The sequence below is a fragment of the Sander lucioperca genome, chromosome 21 (assembly GCF_008315115.2).
Source record: "Sander lucioperca isolate FBNREF2018 chromosome 21, SLUC_FBN_1.2, whole genome shotgun sequence".
NCBI classification, from domain to species: Eukaryota; Metazoa; Chordata; class Actinopteri; order Perciformes; family Percidae; genus Sander; species Sander lucioperca.
Genome location: NC_050193.1, coordinates 20,454,931 through 20,470,554, shown reverse-complemented (window position 1 = coordinate 20,470,554; position 15,624 = coordinate 20,454,931). Strand labels below are relative to the sequence as shown.

General features: G+C 41.9%; 1 protein-coding gene across 2 annotated transcripts in view; it reads right to left on the bottom strand.

The window, feature by feature from the left end:
- crhr1 (corticotropin releasing hormone receptor 1) overlaps positions 1–15,624 on the bottom strand; it is a 67,731-nt gene that overhangs the window by 20,485 nt on the left and 31,622 nt on the right. For both annotated transcript variants that reach the window (XM_035996552.1, XM_035996551.1), the window contains exon 4: positions 1,055–1,137. In XM_035996552.1, coding sequence (XP_035852445.1) covers positions 1,055–1,137 — 83 coding nt within the window. The remainder of the gene's footprint in view (positions 1–1,054; positions 1,138–15,624) is intronic.

The following is a 15,624-nucleotide window of genomic DNA, read 5'->3' as shown; positions in this document are numbered from 1 at the left end:
TTTGTGAAGTGACCTTGGGTGTCATGAAAGGCACTTTAAATAAAATGTATTATCATTATTATAATTATTAATGTATGCGTTGATAATATTTTGTATATATAACATATATTGTATGTGTTGATGATATTTTGTATAAAATATGTATTGTATGTGTTTTTTATATATATATATATATATATATATATATATATATATATATATATATATATATATATATAGTCATGTGAAAAAATTAGGACACCCATGCTAAAGTTGACTAAAAAGAGGAATAAAAAAAATCATCTTTTGCAAATTGATCTTAATGCCTTAATTAAAAAAATGAGGAAAAATCCAATCTTTAAGGACACAAATTTTCTTTGTGAATAAATAATGTATTGTAAATAAATAAATGTTCTTCCTTAAAATACAGGGGGCATAAGTCAGTACACCCCTATGTTAAATTCCCATAGAGGCAGGCAGACTTTTATTTTTAAAGGCCAGTTATTTCATGGATCCAGGATACTATGCATCCTGATAAAGTTCCCTTGGTCCCCACATCATCATATACCCTTCACTGTATCCATAAAATCATCTCTCAATGCAAATCAAACCAGCTATTAGGCTAACTGAAATAAAACCATGCCAATCTCTAGGTATGGTGAAGAGGATGTGATGATCTTGTAAGACTTTTTTCTTGTTTAATAAATCACCTCTAAATTGCATTTGGGTCCAAGCCTTGCTTTTCCTGACAAACTGTGACATAGTGTGTATTGTATATGATGATTTTTGTATATAATATGTATTGTATGTGTTGATATTTTGTATATATAATATGTATTATATGTGTTGATGATATGTTGTATTTAATGTGTATTGTAGGTGTTGATATTTTGTATAAAATATGTATTGTTTATGTTGATGATATGTTGTATATAATATGTATTGTTTATGTTCATATGTTGTTTATATGTATTGTTTATGTTGATGATATGTTGTATATAATATATATTGTATGTGTTGATGATATGTTGTATATAATGTGTATTGTATGTGTTGATAGGTTGATGATTCTCACCATGACGATGATCTCGGTGCACTGACTGTAGTTTCCTCGAGGAGCCCAGCTGCCATTAGTCTGACACTCTCTGAACACCCGGTCTAAACACACACAGGGAGTATCATGGTTAGTATTTAACATTCATGTTTAGGGTACAATGGATTCACAACTAAGCCCAGACTTGTTTTCCCCATATGTATTAAAAGCTTGTTACCTATGAGCCGCTCTCTACCAGAGTTAGCATTTCACAGCTGCTGGAAATCATTTATAAACACAATACATGAAAAAGGCCCCAGAGTAGGACCTTGTGGTGCCCCGCATTTAAAGTCCAGTTCAGAGCAAAGATTTGTGTCGAGACAAGTGTAAAATTTAGTCTCCTTTCCAAGTCTCCGGCTTGCTTTGTTCTGAAAGCTGCCATTTTCCACAAATGAGATGAGACGGTGTATCATCTGCATAAAAACGACTCTCTGGACTTCTGTTCTAACTTCAGATTTTCAGGCTTTTTTGTAGCTAGATATCATTTGTGACATCTTAACATATGTATGTTAAGTACGTTAAGGCTCCAGCTCCACCGCTACGTTTTCGTTTGTTTTTAAATTTTGAGCCAAAAGTGATCTCTGTGCACAAGTGTTTTTATCTCCAGTAGAAGAAGTAATCTTTGTTTAAACTAACACGCCCAAACCTCATATCTCATCAACATTGCAAAATGGCGCTGGGTCGTGCGGTAGCCTGTTGCAGCAGCTCCTGATGTGTGTGTATTTTGTGTGTTTTAAGTTATTTTTTGGTCTTTAAGTTCAGTTCTTTTTTTATAGTCACTAAGAACATTTGTGTAGAGATGGCTTCTGACAACTTCGGAATTTTTCTCTTGGTTCTGTTCTTACTTTGGACGACTTTTGTAACTGCGTGTTACGCTCAAGGCAGCGGGACTATTGTTTACACACGCGATCAGCTGATAGCGCTGTGTCGACCTGTTCTTCTGCCGGGGGACAAGCCTGAAATACCGAAGGAACCACAGAGGAGACGCCGGGGTTGCAGAGGTGGATTAAAACGTAAGGCAAAAAAAAGGAAACATAAGCCTGCCGTCCCAGCGATCATTATGGGGAATGTACGGTCTCTGGGAAATAAGACGGAGAAACTGGCAGCGCTCATTAAAACCCAGAGGGAGTTCCAGCATACTGTGTTTTACCGAGACATGGCTGCACTCGCGCATCCCGGACCATGGCGTGGCGGTACCCGGCTTTTTGACGGTTCTGGCGGACAGGGACGTTACAGAAAGCGGTAAGAAGAAAGGAGGGGGGGTTGCACTGTATGTGAGTGAAAAGTGGTGCAATCCCGGACATGTGAATGTGAAGGAACGTTTCTGTAGCCTGGACATTGAACTGCTGGCTGTGGGGTTTCGCCCGTATTATCTCCCGAGGGAGTTTACGTCCGCCATAGTTATCGTTGTGTACATTCCACCATCTGCTGATGCGGAGGCAGCTGCTGACGTCATCCACAGCACTGTCTCACAACTTCAGACGCAGCAGCCCAATGCATTCATGGTTATCACTGGGGATTTTAATCATGCTTCACTGGATAAATCCCTCCCGGACTTTCAACAATATGTTAACTGCCCCACAAGAGACAATAACACTCTGGACCTCCTGTATGCTAATGCCAAGGATGCATACAGTGCCACTGCCCTTCCCCTCCTTGGCAAATCAGATCACAACCTTGTCTTGCTGTCTCCTGAGTATGTTCCTCTTGTCCAGCGGCAGCCTGTCCAAACAAGGACTGTGAGGAGGTGGACTCAGGAGGCTGAGGATGTTACGGGCAGCTCTCTCTCTGTCCTGTCTGGGATGTCCTTTCCCTGTGTGTCTGTTTCAAAGCTTCCCGGCTTTGAAACCATCGTCTGTGTTTCTCTGAGTACCCATAGCTCCATTAAACCTTTTTTAACTGCTCTACTGTGTCTGTGTGTAATCTCTGCATTCTGGGCCGAAGCAAACACCTAGCAGAGGAGGCTCTGCAGGACTGTTTTGAGTCTACAGACTGGGACGTGCTCTGTGAGCCACATGGGGAGGACATCAATAATATGACGGACTGCATCACAGAATACATCAAATTCTGTGAGAATGTCACCATGCCCTCCCGGACTGTACGCTGCCTTCCCACTCACAAGCCGTGGATCACCAGTGACCTGAAAGTTCTTCTTAATGAGAAAAAGAAAGCTTTCAGGTCATGGGACAGACAGGAGCTGAGGGAATCACAGCACAAACTACGGGATAAACTGAGGGAATGTAAAAACTCCTACAGGAGGAAGCTGGAGGCCAGACTACAGGAGAAAAATATGAGGGAGGTGTGGACAGGGATGAAAGAGATCACCGGGTGTGGGGGTAGAAGAAGACCAACACCAGGCAGCCGTGAGAGAGCAAACGAGCTGAACTGTTACTTTAACAGGTTTAGCTCACAGCCATCCCCTGCCTCTTCTACCACTCCACCAACCCCCCACACCCCCTCTCTTCCTCCCCCCCCTCTCTTGCTCCCACACCTCCCCCCTCACTCCCCTGTGGTCTGCCCACTCCCCCCACAACTACAGCACATCTCATCTCCCCCCACACACACTTCAAGCACCTGCTTTTCATTCACACCTGGCCAGGTGAGGAGACAGCTGGAGAGGCTTCACCAGCGCAAGGCTGCCGGCCCGGATGGCATCAGCCCCAGGGTCCTGAAGACCTGCGTCAGTGAGCTGTCTGGTGTTCTCCAGTATGTCTTCAACCTGAGCCTGCAGAGGGTGCCGCTGCTGTGGAAGACGTCCTGCCTGGTCCCGGTCCCCAAGAAGTCGACTCCATCTTGCCTCAAGGACTACCGCCCAGTGGCTCTCACATCCCATGTGATGAAGGTGCTGGAGAGGCTGGTCTTGGTCCGCCTGAGGCCGCAGGTGAGATCTTCTCTGGACCCTCTACAGTTTGCCTACCAGCCTCGTCTGGGAGTGGACGATGCTGTCATCTATCTTCTGCAGCAAGCTCATTTGCACCTGGATGGCGGTGGCAGCACTGTGAGAATCACATTTTTCGATTTCTCCAGTGCATTCAACACCATCCAGCCACTGCTACTAGGTGAGAAGCTGCAGATGATGGGTGTCGGTGTGTCCACAGTCTCCTGGATCACTGACTACCTGACAGACAGACCACAGTCTCCTGGATCACTGACTACCTGACAGACAGACCACAGTTTGTCCGTCTGGACAGTGTTCTGTCTGATGTGGTGGTGAGTGGTACGGGGCTCCACAGGGGACTGTGCTGTCTCCTTTTCTGTTCACCTTATACACCTCAGACTTCCAGTACAACTCAGAGTCATGTCACCTACAGAAGTTCTCTGATGACTCTGCAGTTGTTGGGTGTATAAGGGATGGACAGGAGGGAGAGTACAGAGCGCTGGTGGATGACTTTGTGGAGTGGTCTGGTAAGAATCACCTGCTGCTGAATGTGGATAAGACCAGAGAGATGGTGACTGACTTCAGGAGGAAGGGAACGGCTCCGCAGCCCCTTTGCATTCTGGGTGGAAATGTGGACATGGTTGAGGAGTACAGATACCTAGGTGTCAACATCGACAGCAGGCTGAACTGGAAAGTCAACAGCACTGCTGTTTACAAGAAGGGGATGAGCAGACTCTATTTCCTGAGGAAGCTGAGATCCTTCAACGTGTGCAGCAAGATGCTGGAGATGTTCTACCAGTCTGTTGTGGCCAGCGCTCTGTTCTCCTCCGCCATCTGCTGGGGCAGCAGCATCGGAGCCAGCGACACAAACAGACTGAACAAACTGTTCAGGAAGGCTAGCTCCATTATTGGCTGCAAACAGGAGATATTTGAAGCTGTGGTGGAGAGGAGGTCACTGAACAAACTGTTATCTATCATGGATAACCCCGACCACCCTCTCCACCCCCCCACACTGGTCCAACAGAGGAGCACCTTCTCTAAGAGGCTCAGACAGCTTCGATGTTGCACGGACCGCTACAGGAAATCATTCCTACCACAGGCAATAAAACATTTTAACACTTCATCACTGAGTGTGAGATAAGACTCATATACATCACAACTGCACTGAATGCACCTTGCACAGCCTTGCACAATCATTACCGGTGAAACAGTTGTACATTTTTACTCCCCAACTTGCACATTAAGTTTATCTATGTATCAAAACAGTTGTACATTTTATTTCCAAATTATATATATTTTTAAATATTGCTAGTGTATTATTCTATTATTATTTCATGTATATTTTTTCTTATTATTTAATGTTTACTCTGTACGTGTGCTGTGTGTCTGAAATTTTGCTGCTGCAACAATGTTATTTCCCATTTTTTTGGGATCAAAAAATCTATCTATCTATCTATCTATCTATCTAACATTCTGGTATACTGGTCATAAACAGGAGGCAGTGTGGAGACTCCGCCCACTGCTGGTAGTTACCATGGTAACGTTAGTGGCTTTAAGTCTCAGAGAACGAGACGTTGTGACCGATAAGACCCAATCAGGAGGACAAACTTTGGCGTCAGTGTTGGTGTTGTCAAAGGTCTCCGTTTGAAACACAACCCCGCAGATTCCAAACCAAAACGGGTCAGAAGTGTTTCCTAATGTTGTGAATGTGGTTTAGGGGCTTGGAAACACCAGAGCAGGGGGAATGAGAGTGGAAAACACCAGAGCAGGGGGAATGAGAGGGGGAAACACCAGAGCAGGGGGAATGAGAGGGGGAAACGTAACAGAAGATATTCCTTTTTAAACCAAAGCGTAGCAGTGGAGATGTAACCTAAATCGTTATCTTCTATTTCCTGCTGAAATGTAGAAGACACAAAGAAAGAGAAACAATGGAAATACTTAACTGAAGTATTTAAAAACTGTCCCATATTGTAGCTACAGAATGTGAGAAGATTTAAGCCTCAGTGTTTCTGTGTGGACTGAACTAAAGCTGATTGATTTCATTGATCACACTGCAGCTGCTCATGTAAGATATGTTCATTCTGTGTTAGTTAAATGTTATTTATGTAAAAAAAAGTGTACGTCCTGGGACAAAAGACAAATCAAAGAAAGATCCTCTTAAAATAAAAAGCCATCAATCAATTAATCGATGAACTTTCAACTTAAAAGGGAGAGGGTTGAAATAAAAATCAATCAACTGGGAAGTGACTTCAGAACGGATTGATGCATCCGGTTTAGCTGATTAACTGAACGGATCAATACACACACTAAGCTAGCTCATTAGCTTGTTAGCTGAGTCAATGCTAGCCAACTGTCAACCAATTAGAGGCAGCAGATCTTTTATTTATTTACTTTGGGAGACACGACGGGGAACAGAATCAGCAAAAGAAACAAACCAGACAAATATGAATGTGAGTGTGTGTGTGTGTGTGTGTGTGTGTGTGTGTGTGTGTGTGTGTGTGTGTGTGTGTGTGTGTGTTAGGGAAGGTGTTGTGCAGTACTGTGCTATTTAAACTTAATTTGCATTATTAAAAATATTAATGTTGTGGTTAAGAAGAGCAGAGACAGCATACCTAAAGACAGACGTGTGGAAACGGCCAATATGTCTCCTAACTTATTTAACGTTATTTATCCTGACATGGACCCCTGAGACCATCTAGTTTCAGATGATATTAACATCTTCACTATTTATCCTGGCATGGACCCCTGAGACCGTCTAGTTTCAGATGATACCAACATCTTCACTATTTATCCTGACATGGACTCCTGAGACCGTCTAGTTTCAGATGATATTAACATCTTCACTATTTATCCTGACATGGACTCCTGAGACCGTCTAGTTTCAGATGATATTAACATCTTCACTATTTATCCTGACATGGACCCCTGAGACCGTCTAGTTTCAGATGATATTAACATCTTCACTATTTATCCTGACATGGACTCCTGAGACCGTCTAGTTTCAGATGATATTAACATCTTCACTATTTATCCTGACATGGACCCCTGAGACCGTCTAGTTTCAGATGATACCAATATCTTCACTATTTATCCTGACATGGACCACTGAGACCGTCTAGTTTCAGATGATACCAACATCTTCACTATTTATCCTGACATGGACCCCTGAGACCGTCTAGTTTCAGATGATATTAACATCTTCACTATTTATCCTGACATGGACTCCTGAGACCGTCTAGTTTCAGATGATATTAACATCTTCACTATTTATCCTGACATGGACTCCTGAGACCGTCTAGTTTCAGATGAAACCAACATCTTCACTATTTATCCTGACATGGACCCCTGGACTCCTGAGACCGTCTAGTTTCAGATGATACCAACATCTTCACTATTTATCCTGACATGGACCCCTGAGACCGTCTAGTTTCAGATGATATTAACATCTTCACTATTTATCCTGACATGGACTCCTGAGACCGTCTAGTTTCAGATGATATTAACATCTTCACTATTTATCCTGACATGGACTCCTGAGACCGTCTAGTTTCAGATGATATTAACATCTTCACTATTTATCCTGACATGGACCCCTGAGACCGTCTAGTTTCAGATGATATTAACATCTTCACTATTTATCCTGGCATGGACTCCTGAGACCGTCTACTTTCAGATGATACCAACATCTTCACTATTTATCCTGACATGGACTCCTGAGACCGTCTAGTTTCAGATGATACCAACATCTTCACTATTTATCCTGACATGGACCCCTGGACTCCTGAGACCGTATAGTTTCAGATGATACCAACATCTTCACTATTTATCCTGACATGGACTCCTGAGACCGTCTAGTTTCAGATGATACCAACATCTTCACTATTTATCCTGACATGGACCCCTGGACTCCTGAGACCGTATAGTTTCAGATGATACCAACATCTTCACTATTTATCCTGACATGGACTCCTGAGACCGTCTAGTTTCAGATGATATTAACATCTTCACTATTTATCCTGACATGGACCCCTGAGACCGTCTAGTTTCAGATGATATTAACATCTTCACTATTTATCCTGGCATGGACTCCTGAGACCGTCTACTTTCAGATGATACCAACATCTTCACTATTTATCCTGACATGGACTCCTGAGACCGTCTAGTTTCAGATGATACCAACATCTTCACTATTTATCCTGACATGGATTCCTGAGACCGTCTAGTTTCAGATGATATTAACATCTTCACTATTTATCCTGACATGGACTCCTGAGACCGTCTAGTTTCAGATGATATTAACATCTTCACTATTTATCCTGACATGGACTCCTGAGACCGTCTAGTTTCAGATGATATTAACATCTTCACTATTTATCCTGACATGGACCCCTGAGACCGTCTAGTTTCAGATGATATTAACATCTTCACTATTTATCCTGACATGGACTCCTGAGACCGTCTAGTTTCAGATGATATTAACATCTTCACTATTTATCCTGACATGGACCCCTGAGACCGTCTAGTTTCAGATGATACCAATATCTTCACTATTTATCCTGACATGGACCACTGAGACCGTCTAGTTTCAGATGATACCAACATCTTCACTATTTATCCTGACATGGACCCCTGAGACCGTCTAGTTTCAGATGATATTAACATCTTCACTATTTATCCTGACATGGACTCCTGAGACCGTCTAGTTTCAGATGATATTAACATCTTCACTATTTATCCTGACATGGACTCCTGAGACCGTCTAGTTTCAGATGAAACCAACATCTTCACTATTTATCCTGACATGGACCCCTGGACTCCTGAGACCGTCTAGTTTCAGATGATACCAACATCTTCACTATTTATCCTGACATGGGCCCTGGACTCCTGAGACCGTCTAGTTTCAGATGATACCAACATCTTCACTATTTATCTTGACATGGACCCCTGAGACCGTCTAGTTTCAGATGATATTAACATCTTCACTATTTATCCTGACATGGACTCCTGAGACCGTCTAGTTTCAGATGATATTAACATCTTCACTATTTATCCTGACATGGACTCCTGAGACCGTCTAGTTTCAGATGATATTAACATCTTCACTATTTATCCTGACATGGACCCCTGAGACCGTCTAGTTTCAGATGATATTAACATCTTCACTATTTATCCTGGCATGGACTCCTGAGACCGTCTACTTTCAGATGATACCAACATCTTCACTATTTATCCTGACATGGACTCCTGAGACCGTCTAGTTTCAGATGATACCAACATCTTCACTATTTATCCTGACATGGACCCCTGGACTCCTGAGACCGTATAGTTTCAGATGATACCAACATCTTCACTATTTATCCTGACATGGACTCCTGAGACCGTCTAGTTTCAGATGATATTAACATCTTCACTATTTATCCTGACATGGACCCCTGAGACCGTCTAGTTTCAGATGATATTAACATCTTCACTATTTATCCTGGCATGGACTCCTGAGACCGTCTACTTTCAGATGATACCAACATCTTCACTATTTATCCTGACATGGACTCCTGAGACCGTCTAGTTTCAGATGATACCAACATCTTCACTATTTATCCTGACATGGATTCCTGAGACCGTCTAGTTTCAGATGATATTAACATCTTCACTATTTATCCTGACATGGACTCCTGAGACCGTCTAGTTTCAGATGATATTAACATCTTCACTATTTATCCTGACATGGACCCCTGAGACCGTCTAGTTTCAGATGATATTAACATCTTCACTATTTATCCTGACATGGACTCCTGAGACCGTCTAGTTTCAGATGATATTAACATCTTCACTATTTATCCTGACATGGACCCCTGAGACCGTCTAGTTTCAGATGATACCAATATCTTCACTATTTATCCTGACATGGACCACTGAGACCGTCTAGTTTCAGATGATACCAACATCTTCACTATTTATCCTGACATGGACCCCTGAGACCGTCTAGTTTCAGATGATATTAACATCTTCACTATTTATCCTGACATGGACTCCTGAGACCGTCTAGTTTCAGAGGATACCAACATCTTCACTATTTATCCTGACATGGACCCCTGGACTCCTGAGACCGTCTAGTTTCAGATGATACCAACATCTTCACTATTTATCCTGACATGGACCCCTGGACTCCTGAGACCGTCTAGTTTCAGATGATACCAACATCTTCACTATTTATCCTGACATGGACCCCTGAGACCGTCTAGTTTCAGATGATATTAACATCTTCACCATTTATCCTGACATGGACCCCTGAGACCGTCTAGTTTCAGATGATATTAACATCTTCACTATTTATCCTGACATGGACTCCTGAGACCGTCTAGTTTCAGATGATACCAACATCTTCACTATTTATCCTGAAATGGACTTCTGAGACCGTCTAGTTTCAGATGATATTAACATCTTCACTATTTATCCTTGCATGGACTCCTGAGACCGTCTAGTTTCAGATGATATTAACATCTTCACTATTTATCCTGACATGGACCCCTGAGACCGTCTAGTTTCAGATGATATTAACATCTTCACTATTTATCCTGACATGGATTCCTGAGACCGGCTAGTTTCAGATGATACCAACATCTTCACTATTTATCCTGACATGGACCCCTGAGACCGTCTAGTTTCAGATGATATTAACATCTTCACTATTTATCCTGACATGGACTCCTGAGACCGTCTAGTTTCAGATGATATTAACATCTTCACTATTTATCCTGACATGGACCCCTGAGACCGTCTAGTTTCAGATGATACCAACATCTTCACTATTTATCCTGACATGGACCCCTGGACTCCTGAGACCATCTAGTTTCAGATGATACCAACATCTTCACTATTTATCCTGACATGGACCCCTGGACTCCTGAGACCGTCTAGTTTCAGATGATACCAACATCTTCACTATTTATCCTGACATGGACCCCTGAGACCGTCTAGTTTCAGATGATATTAACATCTTCACTATTTATCCTGACATGGACCCCTGAGACCGTCTAGTTTCAGATGATACCAACATCTTCACTATTTATCCTGACATGGACCCCTGAGACCGTCTAGTTTCAGATGATATTAACATCTTCACTATTTATCCTGACATGGACCCCTGAGACCGTCTAGTTTCAGATGATATTAACATCTTCACTATTTATCCTGACATGGACTCCTGAGACCGTCTAGTTTCAGATGATACCAACATCTTCACTATTTATCGTGAAATGGACTTCTGAGACCGTCTAGTTTCAGATGATATTAACATCTTCACTATTTATCCTGGCATGGACTCCTGAGACCGTCTAGTTTCAGATGATATTAACATCTTCACTATTTATCCTGACATGGACCCCTGAGACCGTCTAGTTTCAGATGATACCAACATCTTCACTATTTATCCTGACATGGACCCCTTAGACCGTCTAGTTTCAGATGATATTAACATCTTCACTATTTATCCTGACATGGATTCCTGAGACCGTCTAGTTTCAGATGATACCAACATCTTCACTATTTATCCTGGCATGGACTCCTGAGACCGTCTAGTTTCAGATGATATTAACATCTTCACTATTTATCCTGACATGGATTCCTGAGACCGTCTAGTTTCAGATGATACCAACATCTTCACTATTTATCCTGACATGGACCCCTGAGACCGTCTAGTTTCAGATGATACCAACATCTTCACTATTTATCCTGACATGGACCCCTGAGACCGTCTAGTTTCAGATGATATTAACATCTTCACTATTTATCCTGACATGGACCCCTGAGACCGTCTAGTTTCAGATGATATAAACATCTTCACTATTTATCCTGACATGGACCCCTGAGACCGTCTAGTTTCAGATGATATTAACATCTTCACTATTTATCCTGACATGGACTCCTGAGACCGTCTAGTTTCAGATGATATTAACATCTTCACTATTTATCCTGACATGGACTCCTGAGACCGTCTAGTTTCAGATGATACCAACATCTTCACTATTTATCCTGACATGGACCCCTGGACTCCTGAGACCGTCTAGTTTCAGATGATACCAACATCTTCACTATTTATCCTGACATGGACCACTGAGACCGTCTAGTTTCAGATGATATTAACATCTTCACTATTTATCCTGACATGGACTCCTGAGAACGTCTAGTTTCAAATGATATTAACATCTTCACTATTTATCCTGGCATGGACTCCTGAGACCGTCTAGTTTCAGATGATATTAACATCTTCACTATTTATCCTGACATGGACACCTGAGACCGTCTAGTTTCAGATGATACCAACATCTTCACTATTTATCCTGACATGGACCCCTTAGACCGTCTAGTTTCAGATGATATTAACATCTTCACTATTTATCCTGACATGGATTCCTGAGACCGTCTAGTTTCAGATGATACCAACATCTTCACTATTTATCCTGGCATGGACTCCTGAGACCGTCTAGTTTCAGATGATATTAACATCTTCACTATTTATCCTGACATGGACCCCTGAGACCGTCTAGTTTCAGATGATACCAACATCTTCACTATTTATCCTGACATGGACCCCTTAGACCGTCTAGTTTCAGATGATATTAACATCTTCACTATTTATCCTGACATGGATTCCTGAGACCGTCTAGTTTCAGATGATACCAACATCTTCACTATTTATCCTGGAATGGACTCCTGAGACCGTCTAGTTTCAGATGATATTAACATCTTCACTATTTATCCTGACATGGATTCCTGAGACCGTCTAGTTTCAGATGATACCAACATCTTCACTATTTATCCTGACATGGACCCCTGAGACCGTCTAGTTTCAGATGATACCAACATCTTCACTATTTATCCTGACATGGACCCCTGAGACCGTCTAGTTTCAGATGATATTAACATCTTCACTATTTATCCTGACATGGACCCCTGAGACCGTCTAGTTTCAGATGATATAAAAATCTTCACTATTTATCCTGACATGGACCCCTGAGACCGTCTAGTTTCAGATGATATTAACATCTTCACTATTTATCCTGACATGGACTCCTGAGACCGTCTAGTTTCAGATGATACCAACATCTTCACTATTTATCCTGACATGGACCCCTGGACTCCTGAGACCGTCTAGTTTCAGATGATACCAACATCTTCACTATTTATCCTGACAAGGACCATTGAGACCGTCTAGTTTCAGATGATATTAACATCTTCACTATTTATCCTGACATGGACCCCTGAGACCGTCTAGTTTCAGATGATATAAACATCTTCACTATTTATCCTGACATGGACCCCTGGACTCCTGAGACCGTCTAGTTTCAGATGATACCAACATCTTCACTATTTATCCTGACATGGACCCCTGAGACCGTCTAGTTTCAGATGATATTAACATCTTCACTATTTATCCTGACATGGACCCCTGAGACCGTCTAGTTTCAGATGATATTAACATCTTCACTATTTATCCTGACATGGACTCCTGAGACCGTCTAGTTTCAGATGATACCAACAACTTCACTATTTATCGTGAAATGGACTTCTGAGACCGTCTAGTTTCAGATGATATTAACATCTTCACTATTTATCCTGGCATGGACTCCTGAGACCGTCTAGTTTCAGATGATATTAACATCTTCACTATTTATCCTGACATGGACCCCTGAGACCGTCTAGTTTCAGATGATATTAACATCTTCACTATTTATCCTGACATGGATTCCTGAGACCGTCTAGTTTCAGATGATACCAACATCTTCACTATTTATCCTGGCATGGACTCCTGAGACCGTCTAGTTTCAGATGATATTAACATCTTCACTATTAATCCTGACATGGATTCCTGAGACCGGCTAGTTTCAGATGATACCAACATCTTCACTATTTATCCTGACATGGACCCCTGAGACCGTCTAGTTTCAGATGATATTAACATCTTCACTATTTATCCTGACATGGACTCCTGAGACCGTCTAGTTTCAGATGATATTAACATCTTCACTATTTATCCTGACATGGACCCCTGAGACCGTCTAGTTTCAGATGATACCAACATCTTCACTATTTATCCTGACATGGACCCCTGGACTCCTGAGACCATCTAGTTTCAGATGATACCAACATCTTCACTATTTATCCTGACATGGACCCCTGGACTCCTGAGACCGTCTAGTTTCAGATGATACCAACATCTTCACTATTTATCCTGACATGGACCCCTGAGACCGTCTAGTTTCAGATGATATTAACATCTTCACTATTTATCCTGACATGGACCCCTGAGACCGTCTAGTTTCAGATGATATTAACATCTTCACTATTTATCCTGACATGGACTCCTGAGACCGTCTAGTTTCAGATGATATTAACATCTTCACTATTTATCCTGACATGGACCCCTGAGACCGTCTAGTTTCAGATGATACCAACATCTTCACTATTTATCCTGACATGGACCCCTGGACTCCTGAGACCATCTAGTTTCAGATGATACCAACATCTTCACTATTTATCCTGACATGGACCCCTGGACTCCTGAGACCGTCTAGTTTCAGATGATACCAACATCTTCACTATTTATCCTGACATGGACCCCTGAGACCGTCTAGTTTCAGATGATATTAACATCTTCACTATTTATCCTGACATGGACCCCTGAGACCGTCTAGTTTCAGATGATATTAACATCTTCACTATTTATCCTGACATGGACTCCTGAGACCGTCTAGTTTCAGATGATACCAACATCTTCACTATTTATCGTGAAATGGACTTCTGAGACCGTCTAGTTTCAGATGATATTAACATCTTCACTATTTATCCTGGCATGGACTCCTGAGACCGTCTAGTTTCAGATGATATTAACATCTTCACTATTTATCCTGACATGGACCCCTGAGACCGTCTAGTTTCAGATGATACCAACATCTTCACTATTTATCCTGACATGGACCCCTTAGACCGTCTAGTTTCAGATGATATTAACATCTTCACTATTTATCCTGACATGGATTCCTGAGACCGTCTAGTTTCAGATGATACCAACATCTTCACTATTTATCCTGGCATGGACTCCTGAGACCGTCTAGTTTCAGATGATATTAACATCTTCACTATTTATCCTGACATGGACCCCTGAGACCGTCTAGTTTCAGATGATACCAACATCTTCACTATTTATCCTGACATGGACCCCTTAGACCGTCTAGTTTCAGATGATATTAACATCTTCACTATTTATCCTGACATGGATTCCTGAGACCGTCTAGTTTCAGATGATACCAACATCTTCACTATTTATCCTGGCATGGACTCCTGAGACCGTCTAGTTTCAGATGATATTAACATCTTCACTATTTATCCTGACATGGATTCCTGAGACCGTCTAGTTTCAGATGATACCAACATCTTCACTATTTATCCTGACATGGACCCCTGAGACCGTCTAGTTTCAGATGATACCAACATCTTCACTATTTATCCTGACATGGACCCCTGAGACCGTCTAGTTTCAGATGATATTAACATCTTCACTATTTATCCTGACATGGACCCCTGAGACCGTCTAGTTTCAGATGATATAAACATCTTCACTATTTATCCTGACATGGACCCCTGAGACCGTCTAGTTTCAGATGATATTAACATC